The sequence below is a fragment of the Callorhinus ursinus genome, unplaced genomic scaffold (genome assembly GCF_003265705.2).
Source record: "Callorhinus ursinus isolate GAN/ISIS: 27379988/994484 unplaced genomic scaffold, GSC_fseal_2.0 scaffold45, whole genome shotgun sequence".
Lineage (NCBI taxonomy): Eukaryota > Metazoa > Chordata > Mammalia > Carnivora > Otariidae > Callorhinus > Callorhinus ursinus.
This window is the reverse complement of record NW_027397107.1, coordinates 5,513,890-5,535,821: the sequence shown is the minus strand read 5'-3', so window position 1 is coordinate 5,535,821 and position 21,932 is coordinate 5,513,890. Positions and strand designations below refer to the sequence as shown.

Sequence of the window (21,932 nt, the reverse complement as noted above, 5' to 3'; positions counted from 1 at the left end):
ATGTCCCAGAAGTGTCTTATATTCTAAAGTGGTTTCCCTTTTCACCTTATTCCCCTATTTTACAGGTTATTTGACCCATATATTTCCTATATTTTTGAAAAACTTTTATTTGTTTATTGAGAGAGGGCATGAGCGCTGGTGCAGGGGCAGTGGGAGAGGGAGAATCTTAAGCAGACTCCATGCCCAGCATGGAACCGGATGTGACCACCCTGTGATCATAACCTGAGCTGAAATGAAGAGTCTGATGGGAACCAACTGAGCCACCCAGGCGCCCCTATTTCCTGCATTTTGGATATAGTAGGTTTCATTCCTATGATGTTTATTTATTGTCATGTTCCTACTACCCCCATATTTCCTATCAACTGGTATTTGCATCTTGAGACTTGATATGGTTCAATTTTTGCAATGTGTGAAGCTTTGTACTTCCTATGCATCTCACAAGGAGGTGACCCTGTGATGTTATGATGGATTAGTGAGTTCAGGTATTGTCAACGGATCTATCCCTTATAATGGCTTTAAAAAACAAAACAAAACAACAAGGCGAATTTAGATCATTACCATCACCCCTGAAAATTCCCTAGTTTCTCTTCCCAGTCAATTCTTACCCCAAAGTCAATCACTTTCTGAAATTTTTTTTCACCATTGATTAGTTTTTCCTGTTCTAGAACCGTGTATAAATGGCATCATATAGATGCCACTCTGCATCTGGGTTCTTTCATTTATTTAGTTGTTTTTTTTTTTTAAAGATTTTATTTATTTATTTGACAGAGAGAGAGCGAGAGCAGGAACACAAGCAGGTGGAGTGGGAGAGGGAGAAGCAGGTTTCCCGCCGAGCAGGGAGCCCCATTCGGGGCTCCATCCCAGCACCATGGGATCATGGCCTGAGCCGAAGGCAGACGCTTAACGACTGAGCCACTCAGGCGCCCCTATTCAGTTATTTTTATTTTATGAATATGCCACAGTTTATTTGTCCATTTCCCCACGAAGGATATTGAGTCAAAACTCCTGAATCCAAAGGTCACAGCTGGCGGGACTTAGCTTCCACCGGATCCTAACGTGTTCCGCTTCTTCCTCCCTCCATGTCCCATCTCTCCGCGTCTTGCCTCCTGCAGCTGGGAAGCCAGAGAGCTCCCAGTTGGCAGCTAAATTTGGGGAGTAGATTTGACTGACAGCCAAGATCCCTAGGGATCAGTGCTCTCCGGACCCGGAGTGGGTTTCGCCCATTTTACGAAGTTCTGAAAATCTAGCAAAAGTGCCCAACCCTCGCTTGAGCGAGCTAGGAGAATTGGGCGTACCCTTAAAGATTAGTGATGACGGGAACACTCCCCTCCGGCCAGGTGGGAGACTGGAACGTTGACCCTTTGCCTCCCGCTTTTAAATGTCCCTTCCCGCGCGCCGTCCCCGTCCCGGTAGGCTAAGCGCTGGTCGAGCGCACGGGACTTCCGGGAGGTCTAGGAAGTCGCTTCTCTCTGGCAGGAGGCCAGGGTTTTCCCCGCACGCCGCGAAATCTGGGGGTGTAGACCGGGATCCTGGTTACAGGCGGAGTGGACCAGGGAGGGGCGGGTCGGTCCCGCGCCTGCTGATCTGGACGAGGCTCCTCCGAGGCTGCGGCTGTCTGACCGAGAGGGGGCCATTCATTCGCGCGCAGGAGCGAGGGCCCCTTCGGGGGCTCTTTCGCACCGTGCCCGGGCCTGAAGGAGCGCGGTCGTGCGCTTACCCCGGGCTGCTGCCGAGCTTCTCTGAGCGGAGGGCGTCGCCCTTCTTCCACCCCGCTGCTCTGGTGCCCGCTGCCATGGCTTTTCCCCATCGGCCGGACGCCCCAGAGCTGCCTGACTTCTCCATGCTCAAGAGGCTGGCCCGAGACCAGCTCATCTATCTGCTGGAGCAGGTCAGTGCCCGCCACGCTTGGGGCCTTTTCTGCATCAACAGTTTAGCACTCCCTGGACGCATAGTTCTTCCTCGCGGAGTCCCCTTGATCTTGTTCCAGGCCCTTGGTATTGTCCTTGGAGCTTCTGGGGCAGGTCCAAAATGGAGCATTTAGGAAGGAAAACCACAGGGCATTTAAGAGCTGCTTGGGACCTGGCAGAGAATTAATGAAGTCACTTCTTTTTGGTACAGGCAAGGGGAGACACCAGTCGTTCCCCGCATCACTGGGGGATGGAAAGATGGTTAAGACTTCATTGTCCTTAAGGATCTACTCCAGTAGGAGCCTATGAAATACAGATGTACCACACACGCCGTAGTGTGTGGTAAATGGGTGATAGCTAGGGTGCTGGAAGCATTCAGAATAAGCGGTCATTTTTAGCTGGAGTGATCGAGGAATTTTAAGGAGCTGGATTGTGAAGAATAAGCATATTTTCCTTGGAGATGGGGGGAGCATGTTCCAGGCAGATGGACTGGTTGGTAGAAGCAAAGTTGAGGAACCAGGGAAGGAGAAGGCCCATACAGGGAAGAGAGCAATCAGAAGTTACGCAGTAGGCATTAGGGAGCCACTGAAGATTTTCTTTCCCCACTTAAGGGGTGAAGCAATACTCGAAGATGATTCTAGGGGTGCTGGGTGGCTCAGTCAGTTAAGGGGCTGCCTTCGGCTCAGGTCATCATCCTGGGGTCCTGGGACTGAGCCCCTAGTCAGGCTCCCTGCTCATTGGGGAGCCTGCTTCTCCCTCTCCCTCTGCCCCTCCCCCCGGCTTGTTTTCTCTCTCTCTCAAATAAATAAATAAAATCTTTTAAGAAAATGAAGATGATTCTTATAGCCATGTGTGGAGTGGGGTGAATGGGGAACAAGAATGCTGGTTAGGAGGCCACAGATCAGGCGAAATTAGTGACAGTGGGAACGAAAGACAGGGATGGATTTTGAAGTCATGGTGAAAGAAGACTCAAAGATTTACTGATTGTAAAGGACGACAGAGAAACAAAGCTGAGTTTGAGATTTTTATCTTATGTTAATAGGAAAACAATGCTGTTGCTATAGTTGTAATGTGTTATATGTATATTTTCTTATTTAATGTTCACGTTCCCTACTAGATTAGAAGGTCCTTGAGGACAGGGAACATGTCTGTTTTGTTCAGCACTGTGTACCCAGGGAGTACCTAGTGTAGTAGAGTCAAGCACATAGCATGTGTTTAATAAATATTTTTTAAATGAACATTGAATGAAATGAAAAAAAATTAGAGGAAGGAGCTGATTAGTTTGGGTTTGAAAAGGGTGAAGTGAAGATGCTAGGAGGAACATCCAGCAGATAGAAACATAGAGCTGCAGTCGGGATGAAAATGGGTACTTGGAAGAACCTCAGAGAACCTCAGGGGATCTGGGACCAAATTTTATATCTCATTTATGTGCCCCGTAGTGGTAGCACAGTGATTGGCACATAAAAGACGCTCAAACGTGTGAGGAATTGAAAAGAGATGCTAGTTAAAGCTGCTTATAGGTGAGAAGCACATGAAAGAGAGTAAAGGAGACCAAGGATAGGCATTTGTACATGGAGCTCGGGAGGGGCTGCCCACAAGGGTGACTTACCATGGCAGGTGCAGGTTTCTGTGCAATAATTTGCTCTTCAAACTGACTTCTTCTGACTTAATTCTTGTTTCGTTTTTTAAAGATTTTATTTATTTGACAGAGAACGAGAGCAGGAACACAAGCAGGGGGTAGTGGGAGAAGGAGAAGCAGGCTTCCCACCAAGCAGGGAGCCCGATGGTGGGGCTCGATCCCAGGACCCCGGGATCACAACCCGAGCTGAAGGCAGACCCTTAACCGACTGAGCCACCCAGGCGCCCCTGACTTGTTGACTGGCACTGCTGTTCAGGCTCGAGCCCTCAGAATCATCTTTGACTCTCCTTCCCTCCTCATATTTAACTGAACCAGTCGCTGAGTCCCAAGGATATTTCCTTACACCCGACTTTAGAGATTATACAATAACAGTTACACATTATAGAGAAGGTAGAAGATAAGGGAAAGTTTAAAGAGAAAAAAAATCACATTCAACTAACAGATATAAGCGCTGTTAACACTGTTAATTTCTTTCAATTATTTAAAAAATTCTCTTACACATTCCATGTATCCTTAACGTATTTTTGTTCATAGCACCACCAGCTTAAATCAGGTCCTCATTTTATTGCTACACACTTGGGCTGCTTGGACTGTTGCTTTAACCGCATGTGTGGACTCCCTGCCTCAGTTTCCAGTGCCTCCAATCCATTGCACTCACAGTGCTTGTCCAGTTATCTAACTAAAATTGCCAGCTGAGTGGATGCTGCAAGGCTCAAAAGCTTTCTGTTCCCTTGTTCGTAGAGGATCAACTCCAAACTCCCTAACCTGACATCGGGGTCCTTCATGCTCCAGTTCCAGTCAACTTTTTCTTTTTTTTTTTTTTAAGATTTTATTTATTTATTTGACAGAGAGAGAGAGAGACAGCGAGAGAGGGAACACAAGCAGCGGGAGTGGGAGAGGGAGAAGCAGGCCTCCCTCCGAGCAGGGAGCCCGATGCAGGGCTCGATCCCAGGACCCTGGGATCATGACCTGAGCCGAAGGCAGACGCTTAACGACTGAGCCACCCAGGCGCCCCCCAGTCAACTTTTTCAATCCTATTTCCCACCATTGCCCTACATCAAGATTTCCCAGGCACTGACATTTGGGGCCGGTTAATTCTTTGCTGTGGGACTATCCCAAGCATTGCAGGATGTTTAGCAGCATCTCTAACCTCTACCCAGTAGATGGCAGTCAAACCCCTTGCCCCAAGTCAAATAACCAAAAACGTCTCTGACACTGCCAGATGTCCCCATGGGGCAAAATCATCCCGGCTGGAGAACCACTGCCCTACACTTACCTTACGCAAACCAAATGGCTTTTTCTGTCCTTACCATTCAGCCTGTTCTCTTGCCCCGGCCTCTGCTGGATTGCCATCTTCTATCACTGCCAACACCCTACCCATTTGTCGAGGCCTAGTGGAGAGCAAACTTTTTCTTCTTCTTCTTCTTCTTTTTTTTTTTACTTATTTGAGAGAGAGAGCATGAGAGAGCACAAGCAGGAGGAGCAGACTCCCCATTGAGCAGGGAGCCCGATGCAGGGCTTGTTCCCAGGACCCTGGGATCATGACCTGAGCCGAAGACAGCCGCTTAACTGACTGAGCCACCCAGGTGCCCCTGGAGAGCAAACTTCTGATGACTTCCCTCTCTCTGCCACTCAGTGGGACCCCTCCTTCCCCTGGACACATGAGACAGCAGCATCAGAAGGGATGCAGGAATCAGATGGCAGGGATTTGGATGCGAGAGTAGGTGGGTGGCTTTGGACTGTAATGGGCTAAGTTGTCTGCATTGAACATGAGTTATTTTTGTAATTAGAAGAAAAACGCTACTTAAAAAGAGATGGCAGTTAGTTGAAGGGTTGACAGATGCAAAGTGGGGCTTTGTGCGGTTTGGCTTAGTTCAGCAGGCGATCGGGGTTATTGGGAGGCAGAGTGGAGAACAGAGCAATGATGCAGAACAAGGTCATGGGCAAGCGTTGAGTGGTTGAGTGACGAGGACTGAACCTTCAAGAAGGTGAAATAGCTCTCCACTGGTACAGAAAATGAGAAGACAAACTAGGTGAATATATAAAGAAACGTCTGTTGTGGCTACAGATAAATAAGATGTGGGGTTAGATGATAGGGCACTTCCAACTCAGTCTGTGCTTTTATTAAGCGGATGGCTGGATGAGCTCAGCTGAGGGAGTGTGTGTGACCTAGGAGTGACCCAAGGTACTGTGTCCTTCAGCTTCCAGGAAAAAAGGACTTGTTCATTGAGGCAGATCTCATGAGCCCTTTGGATCGGATTGCCAATGTCTCCATCCTGAAGGTACCTGCCCCTTTTCCCAGTGGACTTGGGCTCCTCTTTGCTCACGAAGCAGTTTTTATCTTAATGAACAGTACACATTACTAATGAGTGACTGCCCTTTTAGGGAAATTGCAGGGTAGCTGAATTGGGTGGACAAAGGGGGATGATTGTGTTGTTTGGATTGGTTTTGAATTGTTTGGTTTTGTTCTTTTGGCAGTTTGAGGAAAGTTCAGTGGGATGGGTTGTCGGGGACAGTTTGATTCCCAGAAGGAGCACAAAGAGGATCCCTTACAGAAGTCCTCTTTGTGTCCTGCTTTGGGTTTCCAGGAACTTACGTGCATTGTCTTGTTGGGTTCTCTCTTTAGCAACATGAAGTTGACAAACTGTACAAGGTGGAGAACAAGCCAGCCCTCAGCTCCAATGAACAGTGAGTATCTGGGAGAGTCTGTCTGGGCTCCAGGCCGGAGGAGGTCCCTGCACCTCTACCTCCCGTCTGTCCTTGGCTGGGATCTGGCGCCACGTTTGTGATGTGGTTCACCTCTCTGCACTTCCCCAAGTTCACGCCTAGGTTATGCTGTGCCCTCTTACTTGGTCTCCCTTCCGCACTTTCTCCCTTCCCTGTCTTCTTCTCTCTCTAATCCAGTCCACCATCTCTAGCCAGATTGATTAATCTTTCAAAAATATTTTCATTATGCTCTTCTCGGGAACCTTCCAGGCTTCCCTTACTTGCTGACTAAAGTCCAGATTGCTCATCACAGATTCCAAGATTCCAGTGAGGCTCACCTTGCCTTTCCAGCCTGCTCTGTCATGTGTCCCCTCAAGCCTCTGCTTGACACACACTTTCTTTCTTTTCTTTTCTTTTTTACTTTTTATTTCTTTAAGTGATCTCTACACCCGACATGGAGCTCGAACTCCTGACCCCAAGATCAAGAGTCACGTGCTCCACTGACCGAGCCTGCCAGCCACCCTGACTTGCACTTTCTCATGCTGCCCAACTATGCGCACATGCCTTTGCCCTCTGGCCACTCCGCTCACTCTGCCTGCCTCCTGCAGAAAACACCCAGCCTTACGAGCCCAGCCCCACCTCCTCCATGAAGCCCTCTGTCACCATTCCGGTCCGGGGTGTTTTTCTTCTTCTCTGGATTTCCGTGGTGTTTAGTATTTGTCCTGGTCACTTGGCACATTGTCACAGACGGCCTGTGTCTGGCCTCCGTTTTTATCTTTTATATTTTTCGGTCTTAAGTAATGTTCATGCTTCCTTAGAGGAAAAAATTCTCCTGGATCCATGGAGAGTACCTCCAGGAACCCTCGTTTGAAAAACCCAGTTTTGTATACTTTCCTGTATTGTTTTTAACACCTGATTATCAATATACTCCATACATGTGCATCTGACTTTGCCCAGTGGATTGTAAATTATGTGAGAGCAGGAGCTCCCGGGGCCGCCATGGGCCAGTGAGTACCTGCAGTGCCCGTGTACCTGTGGTGTCGAAGGGAGTCTTCTGTGCGCGGGATGTGGTCGGCCGAGAGAGTGGGCATTACTTTGGCTAGGATGAGAGCTAAAGGCCTGGCGAGAAGAGCAAATGTTGGAAGAGTTGACCTTGTTTCCATTTCTTCTAAGCTGCTATCACCGACTTCAGGATTTTTCTTCACTGAGGTTTTTTTTTTTTTTTTTTACTTTCTCTCCCACAGATTGTGCTTCTTGGTCCGACCCCGCATCAAGAACATGCGATATGTTGCCAGTGAGTATGCCATGGCACCACACCTAACTAAGACCTAGGAAAGAGTGGCCAAGATGAAGGGCCTAGGCCATAAGGACCTTTTAATGAGAAAAGATGGTTTGAATGGGCCACACCACTCGGAGAGGATATCTGCTTCCTTGCATCGAGTCTAATGGCCTGTGGCTTTCTGGGTTGCTTTCCTTCTGTCTGTAGGTCTTGTCAATGCTGACAAATTGGCTGGCCGAACTCGAAAATACAAAGTGATCTTCAGCCCTCAGAAGGTGAGTTTGGGTCCTGGTGGAGGTAGGAGAAGGTAGATCAGCGCGGAAGGCTGGGAAGGGGCAGGGGGCCAATAGCTGTGTCTCCCCCAAAGCAAGTTATGTGTGACTGAACAAAACACCTGTCACTGTCTTGTCATTAACGTGGCCCTGCTTGTTTAGCAGAGGCTCTGTCATCAAACTGCCCCAGTTATAGACTGTGGAGTTGTGAGAGGTGGCCTCTATGTAGACTTCTTCTGAAGCATAACCTGCTGTGTGTCCGTTCTAACTCAGATTTCTGTATAGGAATGTGCACTGTGTTCTGGGGTTTCAGTGATTTTGACCCTTTATCCCTTTAACAATAAATACGATAAGTCATTACTCCTCCGTGCTCATCCAAGGCATGTGGGCGGCTGCCCCTGGGTTACTAGAACCATGCCACTGTACTTTGAAAGATTTTATTTATTTATTTGAGAGAGAGAGAGAACGAGAGATAGAAAGCACGAGAGGGAAGAGGGTCAGAGGGAGAAGCAGACTCCCCGCTGAGCAGGGAGCCCGATGTGGGACTCGATCCCGGGACTCCAGGATCATGACCTGAGCCGAAGGCAGTCGCTTAACCAACTGAGCCACCCAGGCGCCCCATGCCACTGTACTTTGGAAAGGCCCTTTCTTACACAAGAAAGGAGCCGAGAGACCATTTTACTCCACCCCAGCTTTGATCACAGCCTGTCCGTTCCCGGATTCCATCGGGCTCTGCTCTCACCCCCATGTCAGCAAAGGTACGTGGTCTTACTTGCACGGCCTGCCCGAGGCCTAGGAAGCTGTGCCAAGGAGTGCACACCGCATGGAGAGGTTGAAAGGATAGGGCTTTATTCCTTTCCAGTCTTTCCCCAAAAAACTCTAGAGAAAGGAGAAGCAGTAGCTCGGTCTGAGACACTGAAGCCAAACTGGGCGTGAATCCTTGCTTTAGTACTTGCCACCTGTGTGATCTTGGGTAGGTTACTTAACCGCTTGCTTGGTGTGTCAGCTTTCTCATCTATAAAATGGAGTTGACAGTAGACCTTACCTTTTATTTTTTTTTAATCAAAACAGGGCTGAACATTTTTTTTTATTTTAATTCCAGTATAGTTAACCTCCAGTGTTATATTTAGTTTCAGGTGTACGATATAGGGATTCAGCAGTTCTGTGCCTTACTCCGTGCTCATCACGATAAGTGTGCTCCTCATTCCCTTTACCCATTCCTCGCACCCCCTCACTCACCTCCCCTCTGGTGACCCATCAGCTTGTTCTCTCTAGTGAAGAGCCTGATTTTTGGTTTGCCTCTTTTTTCCTTTGTACGTTTGTTTTGTTTCTTAAATTTCACATATGAGTGAGATCATATGGTATTTGTCTTTCTCTGTCTGACTTATTTCACTTAGCATAATACTCACTAGCTCCATCCATGTGGTTGCAAATGGCAAGTACTTACCCCTTTTCATTTAAATGACTCAGTTTTTATTAGGAAATCTAGTGAAATTACAGGCTTATATTGTTTTCTCATCACATGAAAGGAATAAAAGAGAGCTAATGATCTTCCTTTGAAGATCATTGGAAGATTCATAGAAAATCTTACGGCTATTTTTCCTGTTGAGAAATACAAGTATATCAAGTATAACGACATTACGAGGGCAAGAAATTATTAAGACAACCGGTCGGACTCACAGGTTACTTTTACATGTTATTAAATGAGCTGTGGCAATAAATTCTAGTTTTTGGAGTCTTATAAAACCCCTTTTTTCAAATTATACTTCCAAGGAGAGATTTGTTTAAACAGGGAATAGAACAAGTTGGTAAGAGTTTCAGATAATCCTACAAGCCTCCGTGGTACACAGAAAAACAAAATTGATACTTCGATGAATTTTCTCCATCTCTCATCCTATCTAATTAGATTCTTTGACCTAATTTTATATTGCAGGACAGTCTCTCCCTCAGTAGCTGTAGGGAAGAGGGAATCTCTCTTCCTGAGACGCCTTTTGTTAATTATGAAGATTAGCAGTGTTTGATCTGGGCTCTGGAATTCCATTAGTTAGCACTAAAAGTGGGCCTACAGTTTCAGTTTCACTGATGGACCTGACTGAAGGACAGGGCGCCTGGCTGGCTCAGTCTGCAGAGCACGTGACTCTTGATCTCAGGGTTGTGAGTTTGAGCCCCACATTGGGCGTAGAGCCTACTTAAAAAAAAGAAAAGAAAAGAAATGAGTTAGGGATGAATAGGATTCTTCTGTGTTAGGTAAAATAAGGAATATGTAGCATGAATCTTCCACATCTTGTGGAGTCATCATGAGGACAACGAGAGTTAATCCTTATAAAACACTAAGGATGGGGCGCCTGGGTGGCTCAGCTGGTTAAGCGACTGCCTTTGGCTCAGGTCATGATCCTGGAGTCCTGGGATCGAGTCCTGCATCGGGCTCCCTGCTCAGGGGCGAGTCTGCTTCTCCCTCTGACCCAACCCCCTCTCATGTGCGCTCTCTCTCTCTCTCTCTCTCTCTCTCAAATAAATAAATAAATAAAATCTTTAAAAAAACACTAAGGACGATGCCTAGCACGTGTAAAATATTTAATGCACATCAACTCTTACCACCATCGTCATTATCAGATGGGAGTGCCCCTCCTTCCTTCCTCATTGCCTCCCAAGTATTTCGCCTTCTTCCCATTTGTCTCAAAGGAGGAAGTGACCCTGGGCTCGTCCCCTCCCCGATCCGCCGGTTCATCTGTGTTCCTGGCCCCATGCCCGCGTTCCTTTTCTACTGTCTTGCTTTGTCGGATAGATTCTTTCTCTTTTGTCTTCAACCATGTCTATCTCCCCCCTTTTTTTAAAATATTTTATTTATTAGAGTGAACAGGAGAGAGAGAGAGAGAGAGAGAACGCATAAGCAGGGGGGAGGGGTAGAGGGAGAAGCAGACTCCGTGCGGAGTGGGGAGCCCGATGCAGGACCCGATCCCAGGACCCCGAGATCATGACCTGAGCCGAAGGTAGATGCCCAACCGACTGAGCCACCCAGGCGCCCCATGTCTACCCCTTCTTAGTAGTTCTCCCTGCTTCATGTCTTCTCCTGTCAGGGGCTCTCCCTTCTGTTGTGTGGAGACTTGTGTCAACAGTTCTTGCTGCCACTGCGCCTGCATCCTCACCCCTGCCTTCGTCTCTTGAGTCCCCCGCCAGGGCTCTGTTGTCAAACTCGGCGATGCCTGGTTCCCGCTTGTCCTACTGAATGTCCTTGCATTTGACACTGTTGCCCATTCCTCCTGAGACTCACCTTTGCTGCCTTTAGAGGTGCCGAGTCCGCCTTTCCTGCCTCCATGTCATCTTTTCATCTCCTCCAGGGGTTGCCCTGTGCGTGCTTTTAATTGCGGTGTCCCTACAATCCCGTCCTTAGCGGTCATGTCCCTCTGTGTCCTTTTCTCTTGGACAAACCACCCACTTTAAATGCCCTGTGCCGGGGACCCCAGGCTGGATCTCCAGACCTCTCTCAGTGACTCCAGGGGTCCCCTGTACGTGTCTACCCCGACCCCCTCTGCACCACCGCTCCTTCCCTGCTGCCTGCCTTGCCTCCCCTGTTTCTGAGGTGCGCTTTTGCCCTCCCTCCCTCCCATGTCTGCGGGATGCACCCTTTGCTGATGCTCTGTGGAGCTTTCCAGTCTCGCAGGGAGAAAAGAGCAATGGACTTACTACCTAAATACAGTGTATAAAGGGAAACAAAGCGCTGGGCTAGATGGTCCCAGTGGTCCTTCCTGTTGTCCTAAAGAGTCCACGCTCTTGTGTCGTCACTGGGGGTTCAGTAGGTATTGTCCTCAGCAGTGACTTCGGAGGAACGCCAGAGAGATACAAAGAACAGAGAAGAAGGCGGTCAGCAACCACTCCCTCTTGTCTTTCAGTTTCATGCGTGTGAGATGGTGCTGGAGGAAGAGGGAGTCTATGGAGGTGAGAGGAGGTGGCCGTGAGTGGGGACGGGGAGCATATGCAGGAAGAAGGGAAGGAAATAACGCTGGGACCCTCCTCTCTGCCTGTTGGCCTGGGGGGAAGGGGAGGTTCCGGACCACAAGGAGCGGAACAGGGCCCTGAAGGGGGGGCCAGGGGCCACCATTCCTCCCTTTCCGAGACTCCCACAAGGAAAAAGTGTGCCTTCCCTCCCTCCATTCTGCATGCAGTGCTGACCTGAGCACCGTGCCGCCTGCTGGAGATCCCGCCCCGGTGCCAGAATCTTCGGCAGCCTTCTGCAATGGGCCCTTTCCTGGCCCCTCAGCCTCATCATGTGCAGCTCCCTCCTTCTCCTGACTCTCTACCCTCCAGCCATGGGCACCTCCCACTTGCTTTTCCTGGGGCCTAGAATATTCTCCACCCTCAGCTTTTTTTTTTTTTTTTCACACCCAAATCTTACTCAAATTCTAAGCGTCAATGTCACTTCTTTAGGGAAGTCTTTCCTATACTCCTGTACTTCTCCTATGCCCCACGTAGTTGAGGTTCGATCCCTGCAATATTTGTGCTCCTGGACTGCTGTTCTTCTCTGGAGCACAATTGTAATGAGATGTGTCTGGTGTGTTTCTCACTGGATTGGGATTCTCTCGCAGAAAATGGGGAGCATGTCCGTTCCATTCCTGCACCCCCAGTGCCCGGCCTAGTGCCCACACACATGTGGCTTTTCGTCAGTATTTGTCGACCAACGAATGAGTGTTTCCTCAGCACTTCCGGTTGGCACTCGAATGAAAACACGCCCCTCTCACATCGTATGACAGGCTGTGGTGTGCATGTCTCTTGTTATCCGACCATGAACTCCTTTAAGGCACAGACTGTCACTCATCTTTGAGTGTCCTGTGCTTCACGTAGGGCTGGGCATGTATGGCAGGCACTCAGATATTTCTGCGTCACCGTGGTGGACCTTCTCTTTCAATGTGGAGCCCTGTGCCTTCTGCGGGGAGGCTGATGCTCTCTGTACCCGCAGATGTGAGCTGTGACGAATGGGCCTTTTCTTTGCTGCCTCTTGATGTGGATCTGTTGAGCATGGAGCTCCCAGAATTTTTCAGGGACTACTTCCTGGTAAGTGCAGGGTCCTTGGGTCTTGGCATCAACAGGTGGGGACACAACATGGGGTCCAGTGGTCTAGAAACATGGACGTAACCTTCCTGTAATTCCTATAATTACGAGGAAGAGCGTTTTGCAGACTGAATGGCTGATGTCCACAGGACTTCCTTTGGGGCCAGCCAGAATGTGAGTGGTCAGGCGGTCCCCACACATACCGGCCTTGCTGCTCCTGGGCTGCTAGGGGTAGCCCCTTTCCAGATGGGTCTCTTGGGCTGAGCCATACCTCTGTGGCCCATACGGTTCCTGCAGGAAGGAGATCAGCGCTGGATCAACACCGTGGCCCAGGCCTTGCACCTTCTCAGCACTCTCTACGGGCCTTTTCCGAACTGCTACGGAATTGGCAGGTGCACCAAGGTGGGCACGAGCAGTTCTGTGGTCCCGATGGCCCCTGTTGTACTCGTCCTCTGCCCACCATGGAGTGCCCAGGGACAGCTGTGATGAGAGCTATATCCTTTAGCTTGCTCTTATTGTTCTAGGAGAGTTCCTCAGAGAGGAGGACTTGCGTGACTGACAGAAAAGCAAGAGCCAGGGCCTCCGGATAGCACTCCCAAGTCTTGTCTTTGGGGCCAGAGATAGTCCTTCATCAGCAGGGGGAAGGCGGGGAGGGGTGGGCACAGACGGGAGTGCGGTGGGTAGTAGTGTTAATAATTAGCTCCCCTCTTGGGGTCAAGGAGAGGTGTCACATGGAAAAGAGTTGGCCTCAGTAGGTGTGGGCTGCAGCAGGGACCTGGCCTTGAGACTGAGAAGGTCTTGGTCCCTGGCAGATGTCATACGAACTGTGGAGAAAACTGGAGGAGGAGGAAGACGGCGAGACCAAGGGCCGAAGGCCAGAGATCGGACATGTCTTCCTCCTGGACAGAGGTAAGTGATGCTCAGCACTCCTGCCATCTCTGGACCCTCGAGGGCATGGGCATCCGGCCAACGTGGCGGCCCAGTTAGGACCCTCAGGTCGGGGGGCGCCTGGGTGGCTCAGTCGGTTGGGCGGCTGCCTTCGGCTCAGGTCATGATCCTGGAGTCCCGGGATCGAGTCCCGCATCGGGCTCCCTGCTCAGCAGGGGGTCTGCTTCTCCCTCTGACCCTCTTCCCTCTCGTGCTCTCTCTCATTCTCTCTCTCTCTCTCTCTCAAATAAAGAAATAAAATAAAAATAAATAAATTAAACAAATAAAAATAGTAATAACTTTAAAAAAAAAAAAGGATCCTCAAGTCGGGGCTGTGAGTGGCAGTGTCGATGGGGAGCCCGGCACTCAGGCCCCGTGGAGGCACGTGAGCTGACGCCGAGCCGACTGGGTAGCCACGTAGGTCAGGGAGGACCCTCACGGCCGGGGATCTCCGTTTCAGACGTGGACTTCGTGACGGCCCTTTGCTCCCAGGTGGTTTACGAGGGCCTGGTGGACGACACCTTCCGCATCAAGTGTGGTAAGTGGCATCTTGGCGGGATGGACAGGCTCCTCAGCTCACGGGGCCTCTCGCAGGGGGGCAGGGCTTGTGGAGGGCCTCAGACTCTGAACAAACTGCTGGCTTCCAGATAGTTTGGGGGACTTTGAGTGGCAGTTCAGGAAAGGGGAGGAGAGGGAAGGCCTCACTGGAGGTCCTCAGAGCTACTCCCTCTGCTCTCAAAGGGAGTGTCGACTTTGGCCCAGAAGTCACATCCTCTGACAGGAGCTTAAAGGTTCTACTCAATGCTGAGGACAAGGTGAGGGTACGGGTGCTGGCGGTGGACAGCCCCCGGGGCCACTTTTGGCCCGAGGCTGTGGGCGCGGCTCTGGGAGGGGAGGCTGAGCCTCTGGGAGAGGGATCCCCCACCAGGAGTGAGCGTACCCCAGACCCCAATGGCTGGGTGTTTAACATACACTTGTGATACCAGCTCAGCTTTCTCTGTGCTTTTTTTTTTTTTTTTAAGATTTTATTTATTTATTTATTTGACAGAGAGCGAGAGAGCGAGAGCAGGAACACAAGCAGGGGGAGTGGGAGAGGGAGAAGCAGGCCTCCCGCGGAGCAGGGAGTCCGATGTGGGGGCTCGATCCCAGGACCCTGGGACCATGACCTGAGCCGAAGGCAGACGCTTAACGACTGAGCCACCCACGCGGCCCTCTCTGTGCTTTTGCTAGAACAGCTGGGCACCCGTCTTGTGCTCCTGCCCCACTACTGAGGGAGGGGGTACTGGTTAGGGTTCTCTCTGGTCAGTTGTTGCTGTGTTGTTGCCCTTGCAGGTGTTTAATGAGATTCGTAATGAGCACTTCTCCAACGTCTTCGGCTTTTTGAGCCAGAAGGCCCGGAACTTGCAAGCTCAGTATGACGTGAGGCTCCAAGCCCAGGCTCCTCTGTTTTGTTTTCCCTCTGTTGGCTTCCCTTTGGCTCCCTTCTGATACGATGACAGCCCCCCTGTCTTTCTCTTGGAATCGGGGGGACCTGAGGGAGGGTGGTGGCTGCACATGTCTGAGGGCAGGGAGCGGTTGACCTCATGGGGACTTCCCCCAGCGCCGGAGAGGCATGGACATCAAGCAGATGAAGAACTTCGTGTCCCAGGAGCTCAAGGGACTGAAACAGGAGCACCGCCTGCTGAGTGTCCGTAGGTTTCAGCTTGAGGGGAGGGCGAGGGGATGCTACAGAGGAGATCTGCCCCGGGGCAGGTCTTTGTTCACCAGCAAATAATGATCTTGTTTTGTCTGAAATGGGAAGAAGTACTTCTGCATTTTGCCTTAAGAACTTTTTATTCTTGGGGCGCCTGGGTGGCTCAGTTGGTTAAGCCTCTGCCTTCAGCTCAGGTCATGATCCCCGGGTCCCGGGATCGAGTCCCGCAGGGCTTTCCTGCTCGGCGGGGAGCCTGCTTCTCCCGTTCCCTCTCCCTCTGCCCCTCCTCCAACTTGTGTTCGCTCGCTCGCTCTCAAATAAGGGAATAAAATCTTTAAAAAAAAAAGTTTTTATTCTTCTGGACAATAAAGGCATATCCTACGAGAACCGGGAATATGTCAGCTTGCTTTTTGTTCTGTCTGCAGATATCGGGGCCTGTGAATCCATCATGAAGAAGAAGACCAAGCAGGACTTCCAGGAGCTCATCAAGACTGAGCACGGTAGCCGTGGGGGGCCGTGCTCGGCTCCTTCCTGTGCTTCCTTGCTCCCAGCACCGTCCCACCCAGCAAAGATGCTCTCTGGCTCCTTCCAGCTGATGCTGGCTGGGTGGAATGCTGCTTCCTGCTAGAAGTCCCGGGGGTCCCCTAACCCCCCGCCCCCCAAGCACGGAGAAAGATGGGGAGACAGACACCTGTTAGCATAGATGGCAAGAGCTGAGCTGCTCCCCCCCCTAACGGGCTCTCCTCTTGCTTCCGCACAGCGCTGCTGGAGGGCTTCAGCATCCGGGAGAGCACCAGCTACATCGAAGAACACATAGACCGGCAGGTGAGCAGGTGGCTGGGGTTGTTGGGAGCCATGTGTTGCGGCGGGCTTGGCCTCCAGCGGAAGGAAGAGGAAAGAAGAACATGGGTCATGGGACTTGAAATCTCTAGGACTCTCTTCCCGCGCAGGTGTCGCCTCTAGAAAGCCTTCGCCTCATGTGCCTTTTGTCCATCACTGAGAATGGTGAGCCCCTGGAACCAAAGACACCAGACTGAAAAGCTGTACCTCGGGCATAGAAGAAATCATTTTGAATGACAGAGAGAATATCCTAGCGGACAGAACGTTTCCCAGTAATTTCATGGATTCTTTCCCCTGTAAGCTAAAGCAGCCTTTGTTCCGCCTGAGACATCCCGAGGCCCTGGGGTCATTTAGTGTCCCGACCCTGAGCAGGACCACACCCAGCCCCCCCCCCCCCCCCCAACAAGCTCTGTCACATCTTAGGACCGCAAGGGCACAGCGCAGCGCAGAGTGGCATTTCTCTCTCTATTCCATCTGGCCGCCTACCTTCCACGAGCTTTCATAAATAAAGAGACAGTCCAGGAAAAGGGGACAGCCAAACGATTTTATAAACATTCCCAAAAGCTCAGATTCTGCAACCTCCTGCGGTACAACTTTTAACCTGGTTATGCAACCCTTTCATCTGTTTTTTTTCATTTTTAACTGGAAGTAGAGTTGACACACGATGGTACAGCAGCTGTAGGCGACAGGGATGGGACAAGTGTGTACGTTGTCCTGCGCCCCCCACGAGTGCGGCTAGTAATACCGTCGGCTCTACCCCTGTACCGTTCGTCCCAGTGACTTGCTCATCCCGTGACTTGCAAGCGCATTCTTTGTACCTCACTGGAGGAAAGCGCCTCAGGCTGCACTCTTCCACCTCATCTGGACACTTGTCTGTTCCTCGGTAGCCTGTAAAGCAGTACGCAGGGGCGCTGGCCCCAAGCCAGGAGGGAGCGTGCCCAAGTCCCTTTGCCTCCCCCCCGCTCCCCTCCCTCTGCCATCCCTGCCGATAAGCAAGCTGAAATTGAGGAGTCAGTTTAGAATCAGCTGGCTGGATGCAAGGTTAACATTTACTGATTCCTTGCTCCTGATAAAGGTGGTTTGGGGAGCAGGAGGGTGGGTGGGTGGGTTGGCATGGCTGTCGATTTCAGGACACCTCAGCTGGGGTTCGTGTGAACCTGTCTTATCTTCCTGACCCTCAGGTTTGATTCCCAAGGATTACCGATCTCTGAAAACACAGTATCTGCAGGTGAGGCCGCGACAGTGCACTCTGGAGGGAACTGGGTGGAGGGAGGTCCTTGGACACTTCTGAAAGAGGCAGAAGAAATGGCCTCTTTCCTGTCTGCATCCCCATTTTGCTCCCAATCCGGCCTCCCTCTTAGAGCATCTCGGGACAGTCAGCCGCTCAGCGCACAGAGACCCTCCCCCTGCCCCTGTCTCCCCCACTCCCTGCTCTCTTGGTGGGCGGCCGGTGCCGGGAGCGCTGGGGCCACTGAGCTGTCAGACCAGGGGGTGAGTCCTCACCCCTGGGGCTCTCCCTCACTTTAGCATCTTGTGAGGGGTTGATACGGGCCTTCCTTCCAGGTCTTTCTCTAGTCTTCCCTCATCTCTGAAGCCCTCCCCGGCACCCTCACATCAGTGGCTTTCTCTGTTCTCTCATAAGTTCCTGCTTTTCTTTTTTTTCCTCCTTCACTTGGTGTTTGGTTATTTCTTTAGGGCACAGAATGCATAGCCCTTCTGTCCCTCACCTCCATATCACCTGACAGCGTTAGACCTTGGTGTGGCGGATGCTCAGTAAATGACTGAATTGCATTTTCTTCAGAGCTACGGCCCTGAGCACTTGCTGACCTTCTCCAATCTTCGGCGAGCTGGGCTCCTCACGGAGCAGGCCCCGGGGGACACCCTCACAGCTGTGGAGAGTAAAGTGAGCAAGCTGGTGACAGACAAGGCTGCAGGTGAGCAGGGAGCGCAGGGAACCCCTTCCCTGGCCAGAGTCCTCTCTCCTCGCAGCAGCCAGAGCTCCCTGGGAGGAAGGGAATGAGCTGGGGAAGGAGGATGTGATCCTTCACCCTTCCTGGCACTACTACTGCTTCTGCTAGCAGGGGCACGTTCCCTTTACTGAACACTTACCATGTGTAAGAGACCTGTAGATACCAGTTTCTCACTTAATCCTCACAAACGTAAGCTTATAACCTCCATTTTCTAGAGAAGGAAACAGGCTGAGTGAGGTTAAGTGACTTGTTTAAGGTCCCTCGGTGAGTAAGTCAGATTTGAGCCCAGGTCGGTTGACTCTGACGCCCACACCCTTCACCAGCGAGCTCGGGTCACTCTGTAGATTGCACTGAGTGGATGGCCGGTACCCTGTATGAAGACTGTGGTGGGGCGAAGGGTGGCAAGTGTCTTGATCAGTTCCAGGGAATCATAGGGGAACGGCTTTGAGGAGGGCCTTGAGCCGGGAGCGGTCTTGCTGCTTGCAAGATCCTGCTATTTGTCATTTCCTGAGTGGTATCACCTGGGGCAGGGTCATGAATCCGTTGATCTTCGATGAGATCCAGCACAGATTTCCTTCCCAGGAAAGATTACTGATGCCTTCAGTTCTCTGGCCAAGAGGAGCAATTTCCGTGCCATCAGCAAGAAGCTGAATTTGGTACGTAGATTCAGGATGGATGGGGAAGCCATGGGTCCAGTCCTTTGTGGAGTACTTTGAATCCCCAACATCTCTTTGTTGTTTTGTTTTTATAAAGATCCTTTCATTTGGTAGCATCATAGCATGAGCTTAATTTAATAATGAGACAAGACACAAAAGATTCTTTCACTTAATAAACCTGTAACAAGCACCCACCAAGGCCAGAGGATAGGCTGAGTGCCACATCAGTGACAGACATGTCCCTGTCACCAGGCGATCAGCAGCGGGGCATCTTTAATTTCCAGCCCTTCATAGGGAGCACAGGGGAACTCGTTCAGGAGAATCAGTGGGTACTGAACAAAAGCTTTAATCTTTGCTTATGGGTTTTTTTTTTAGGGCTTTTGCGGGTTTTCCCTTTAGCTGAAATAAGACCTGTTTGGGGGAATGTACTTTGACCGTGTAAAAGGCTGGGGAGATGAGTTGTCACGTGCCTCACGTAGTCCCCTTTGCCCTTTAGATCCCACGTGTGGATGGCGAGTATGATCTGAAAGTGCCACGGGACATGGCATATGTCTTCAGTGGTGCTTATGTGCCCCTGAGCTGCCGACTCATCGAGCAGGTGAGAATAAGCGACCCGCTGCCATTCCTGTTTCACTCTCTGCATGCTCTTGGTCCCTGGCCTATCCCGACTTTCAGCCGCCCCCGTAACTAACAAGAGATGTGACAGTCTGTCTGGCTGCTGTGACCTCCCCTTCCTCAGCCGGTTAGGGTCTCAGACTTGAATCCCGTGCTCGTGCCTCCCAGGTGCTGGAGCGGCGAAGCTGGCAGGGTCTGGATGAAGTGGTGCGGCTACTCAACTGCAGTGAGCTGGCCTTCACAGGTGGGCGGCGCGGGCCCTGCGGTCCGGGTGGGGCGGGAGGGGGGCTGGGGGCGCCGCCCAGCGCCGGCGCGGCGCGGGAGAGCAGAGTCTGGCCCGACCCCCGCAGACATGACCAAGGAGGACAAGGCCTCCAGCGAGTCGTTGCGCCTCATCCTGGTGGTGTTCTTGGGCGGCTGCACGTTCTCGGAGGTCTCGGCTCTCCGGTTCCTGGGCAGAGAGAGAGGTAAGAGAGGACAGAAAGAGGGACCTGGGGGACCCAGGGCGGTGCTCAGAAGGCTTCCCGACGGGCCTCCGGGCACCCCTCACTGTAGTCTAGCTGCGGGTTCAAGCGCAGGGAGCCCAGCTCCGCCACGCGCAGCAAGTCGTCGTGCCCAAGAGTGTGGCCCTGCGTCTGTAACCTGCTGCTCTGGTCCAGTCAGGGCTGTGGAACTGGAGGGCTGGCCGGGGCTTGTTGTGGGGGCCTCCGATCTGCTCTTAGTCACGTGTGCTGGTGCTTTTGACTCCATAGGGTACAGGTTCATTTTTCTCACAACGGCGGTCACAAACAGCGCTCGCCTTATGGAAGCCATGAGTGAGGTAAAAGCCTGACGTCCTCCCTGGACACGTTTCCCTACGGGATGCAGGAACTTGGTCCCAGCTGCTAACCACGTGTCTGCCAACTACCCTACCAAGAGCCGGGGAGCTCAGAACTGACTCGGGATTTAGAGAAATTATCTGAGGAGAGCGCTCACTTCCGGCCCCCAGGATACGTGTCTGTTTTGTGTATGAAGTAAAGCTTGTGCTGGAAAGATAGGAGGAGGGAGAGGTACCGTTCACTAAGTCCTGTGTGAGTATCATTGCAAATAAAGCCTCTGCTCTCCAACGTCATGTTTAGTTCTCAACACGCACTTCTGTCATCTTGGCGAAGCAGAGGGGCTTCATGGGTTCTGTGGTCTGGACTCTGCAGTAGCTCTAGGCCTGGTCTGCTTCTCTCCTGAAACTTGCCCTGTACCAGAGTTTCCTCAACTGTAAAATGAGGGGGATCGATCAGATAGATGATCAGTAAGCACCCTTCCAGTTCTAAAATTCTGCGGTTCATTATACTTTATAAGTAAACCTTTGCCCAATGTGGGGCTCGAACTCATGACCCTGACGTCAGGGGTCATACGCTCTACCAACTGAGGCAGCCAGGTAGAGCTTATATTTTAGAAAAGATGAGTCTGTTACTGTTTAACTTCAGTAGGCACTTCAGTATTAAGCATTTGTCTCTTACTGCAGAATGAAGGATTGTGTCCCATTAGAGCAAGCACAGGCATCAGCAAACGGTGGCTCCTAAAAAGGTCACCAGTGCCCCCCCCCTTAACTGCTGATTTTAGTGGCCTTTCTCTCCCTTGACCTTTTAAAAATTGTGAACTGTAACCACATCCATCAGTCTCTTTTTGGTCCTCCTCTAACTTGACGTCCCTGATAACCACTTTTCCTTTCTTCTGTTCAGCTTCCGTGACACTCTTTTGTTGTCTTCCTGTGGTCTCCTGGGTTATGCGTCTGTCTCCTTGGATTACTTGTCTCTGCCTATCCCCTCTCTGTCCAGATGTCAAGCTTTCATCTTCCAGCTGTCAAACTTTCATCTTCCTGCTGAGCTTCACACTAGTATTTCCAACTTGGTCGTTCCACAGGCCCCTCAAACTCAACGTGTCTAAAAAGCTCTCAAACTGAGCCTCTTGTTCTCACTTGGAATCCCCCAATCTGCTCCTCTTCCTGTATTCCTGTAATTGACATCTTCGTCATCTACCCAAGTTTTGTTCATGAAAGAAATTCTAACCTTGACCTCAAATGTTTTCTTTTATGTGTGTTGCCTTTTTTTTTTTTTTAAAGATTTATTTGAGAATGGGAGAGAGAGAGCACATGAGAGGGGGTTGGGTCCGAGGGAGAAGCAGACTCCCTGCCGAGCAGGGAGCCCCATGTGGGACTCGATCCCGGGACTCCAGGATCGTGACCTGAGCCGAAGGCAGTCGCTTAACCGACTGAGCCACCCAGAGCTTCTTAACTGACTGAGGCGCCCTCAGATGTTTTCTTTTATCCTCCACATTCAGCTGGGCCCACTACCCATTATTTCTGAATGCTTCTGGCTCCTCCTGCCCTCACCATCCCCGTGTCAG

At 51.0% G+C, this 21,932-nt stretch overlaps 1 protein-coding gene across 2 annotated transcripts; it reads left to right on the top strand.

Moving 5' to 3' along the window:
• Window positions 1-1,440: 1,440 nt before the first annotated feature.
• VPS33B (VPS33B late endosome and lysosome associated) lies at window positions 1,441-20,661 on the top strand. Of its 2 annotated transcripts, XM_025893312.2 has the most exons (23): window positions 1,441-1,888; window positions 5,748-5,828; window positions 6,173-6,234; window positions 7,497-7,546; window positions 7,739-7,806; window positions 11,694-11,739; window positions 12,758-12,852; window positions 13,147-13,251; window positions 13,662-13,758; window positions 14,237-14,314; window positions 14,518-14,591; window positions 15,109-15,195; window positions 15,377-15,467; window positions 15,895-15,969; window positions 16,230-16,294; window positions 16,420-16,474; window positions 17,491-17,537; window positions 18,111-18,243; window positions 18,862-18,935; window positions 19,432-19,533; window positions 19,719-19,794; window positions 19,901-20,017; window positions 20,303-20,661. In XM_025893312.2, the coding sequence occupies exons 1-23, from the start codon at window positions 1,793-1,795 to the stop codon at window positions 20,380-20,382; spliced, it is 1,854 nt and encodes a 617-aa protein (XP_025749097.1). In that variant the 5' UTR covers window positions 1,441-1,792; the 3' UTR covers window positions 20,383-20,661. The 2 variants fall into 2 exon arrangements, with proteins under 2 accessions (XP_025749097.1, XP_073738328.1); XM_073882227.1 differs by lacking the exon at window positions 5,748-5,828.
• The last annotated feature ends 1,271 nt before the right edge of the window (window positions 20,662-21,932 follow it).

Excerpts from the sequence above, each read along its gene's own strand:
- VPS33B (XM_025893312.2), top strand. The coding sequence starts at position 1,793 with ATGGCTTTTCCCCATCGGCCGGACGCCCCAGAGCTGCCTGACTTCTCC. Across the intron at positions 1,889-5,747 it reads TCATCTATCTGCTGGAGCAG|CTTCCAGGAAAAAAGGACTT; the intron begins GTCAGTGCCCGC and ends TGTGTCCTTCAG. Across the intron at positions 5,829-6,172 it reads CCAATGTCTCCATCCTGAAG|CAACATGAAGTTGACAAACT; the intron begins GTACCTGCCCCT and ends TTCTCTCTTTAG.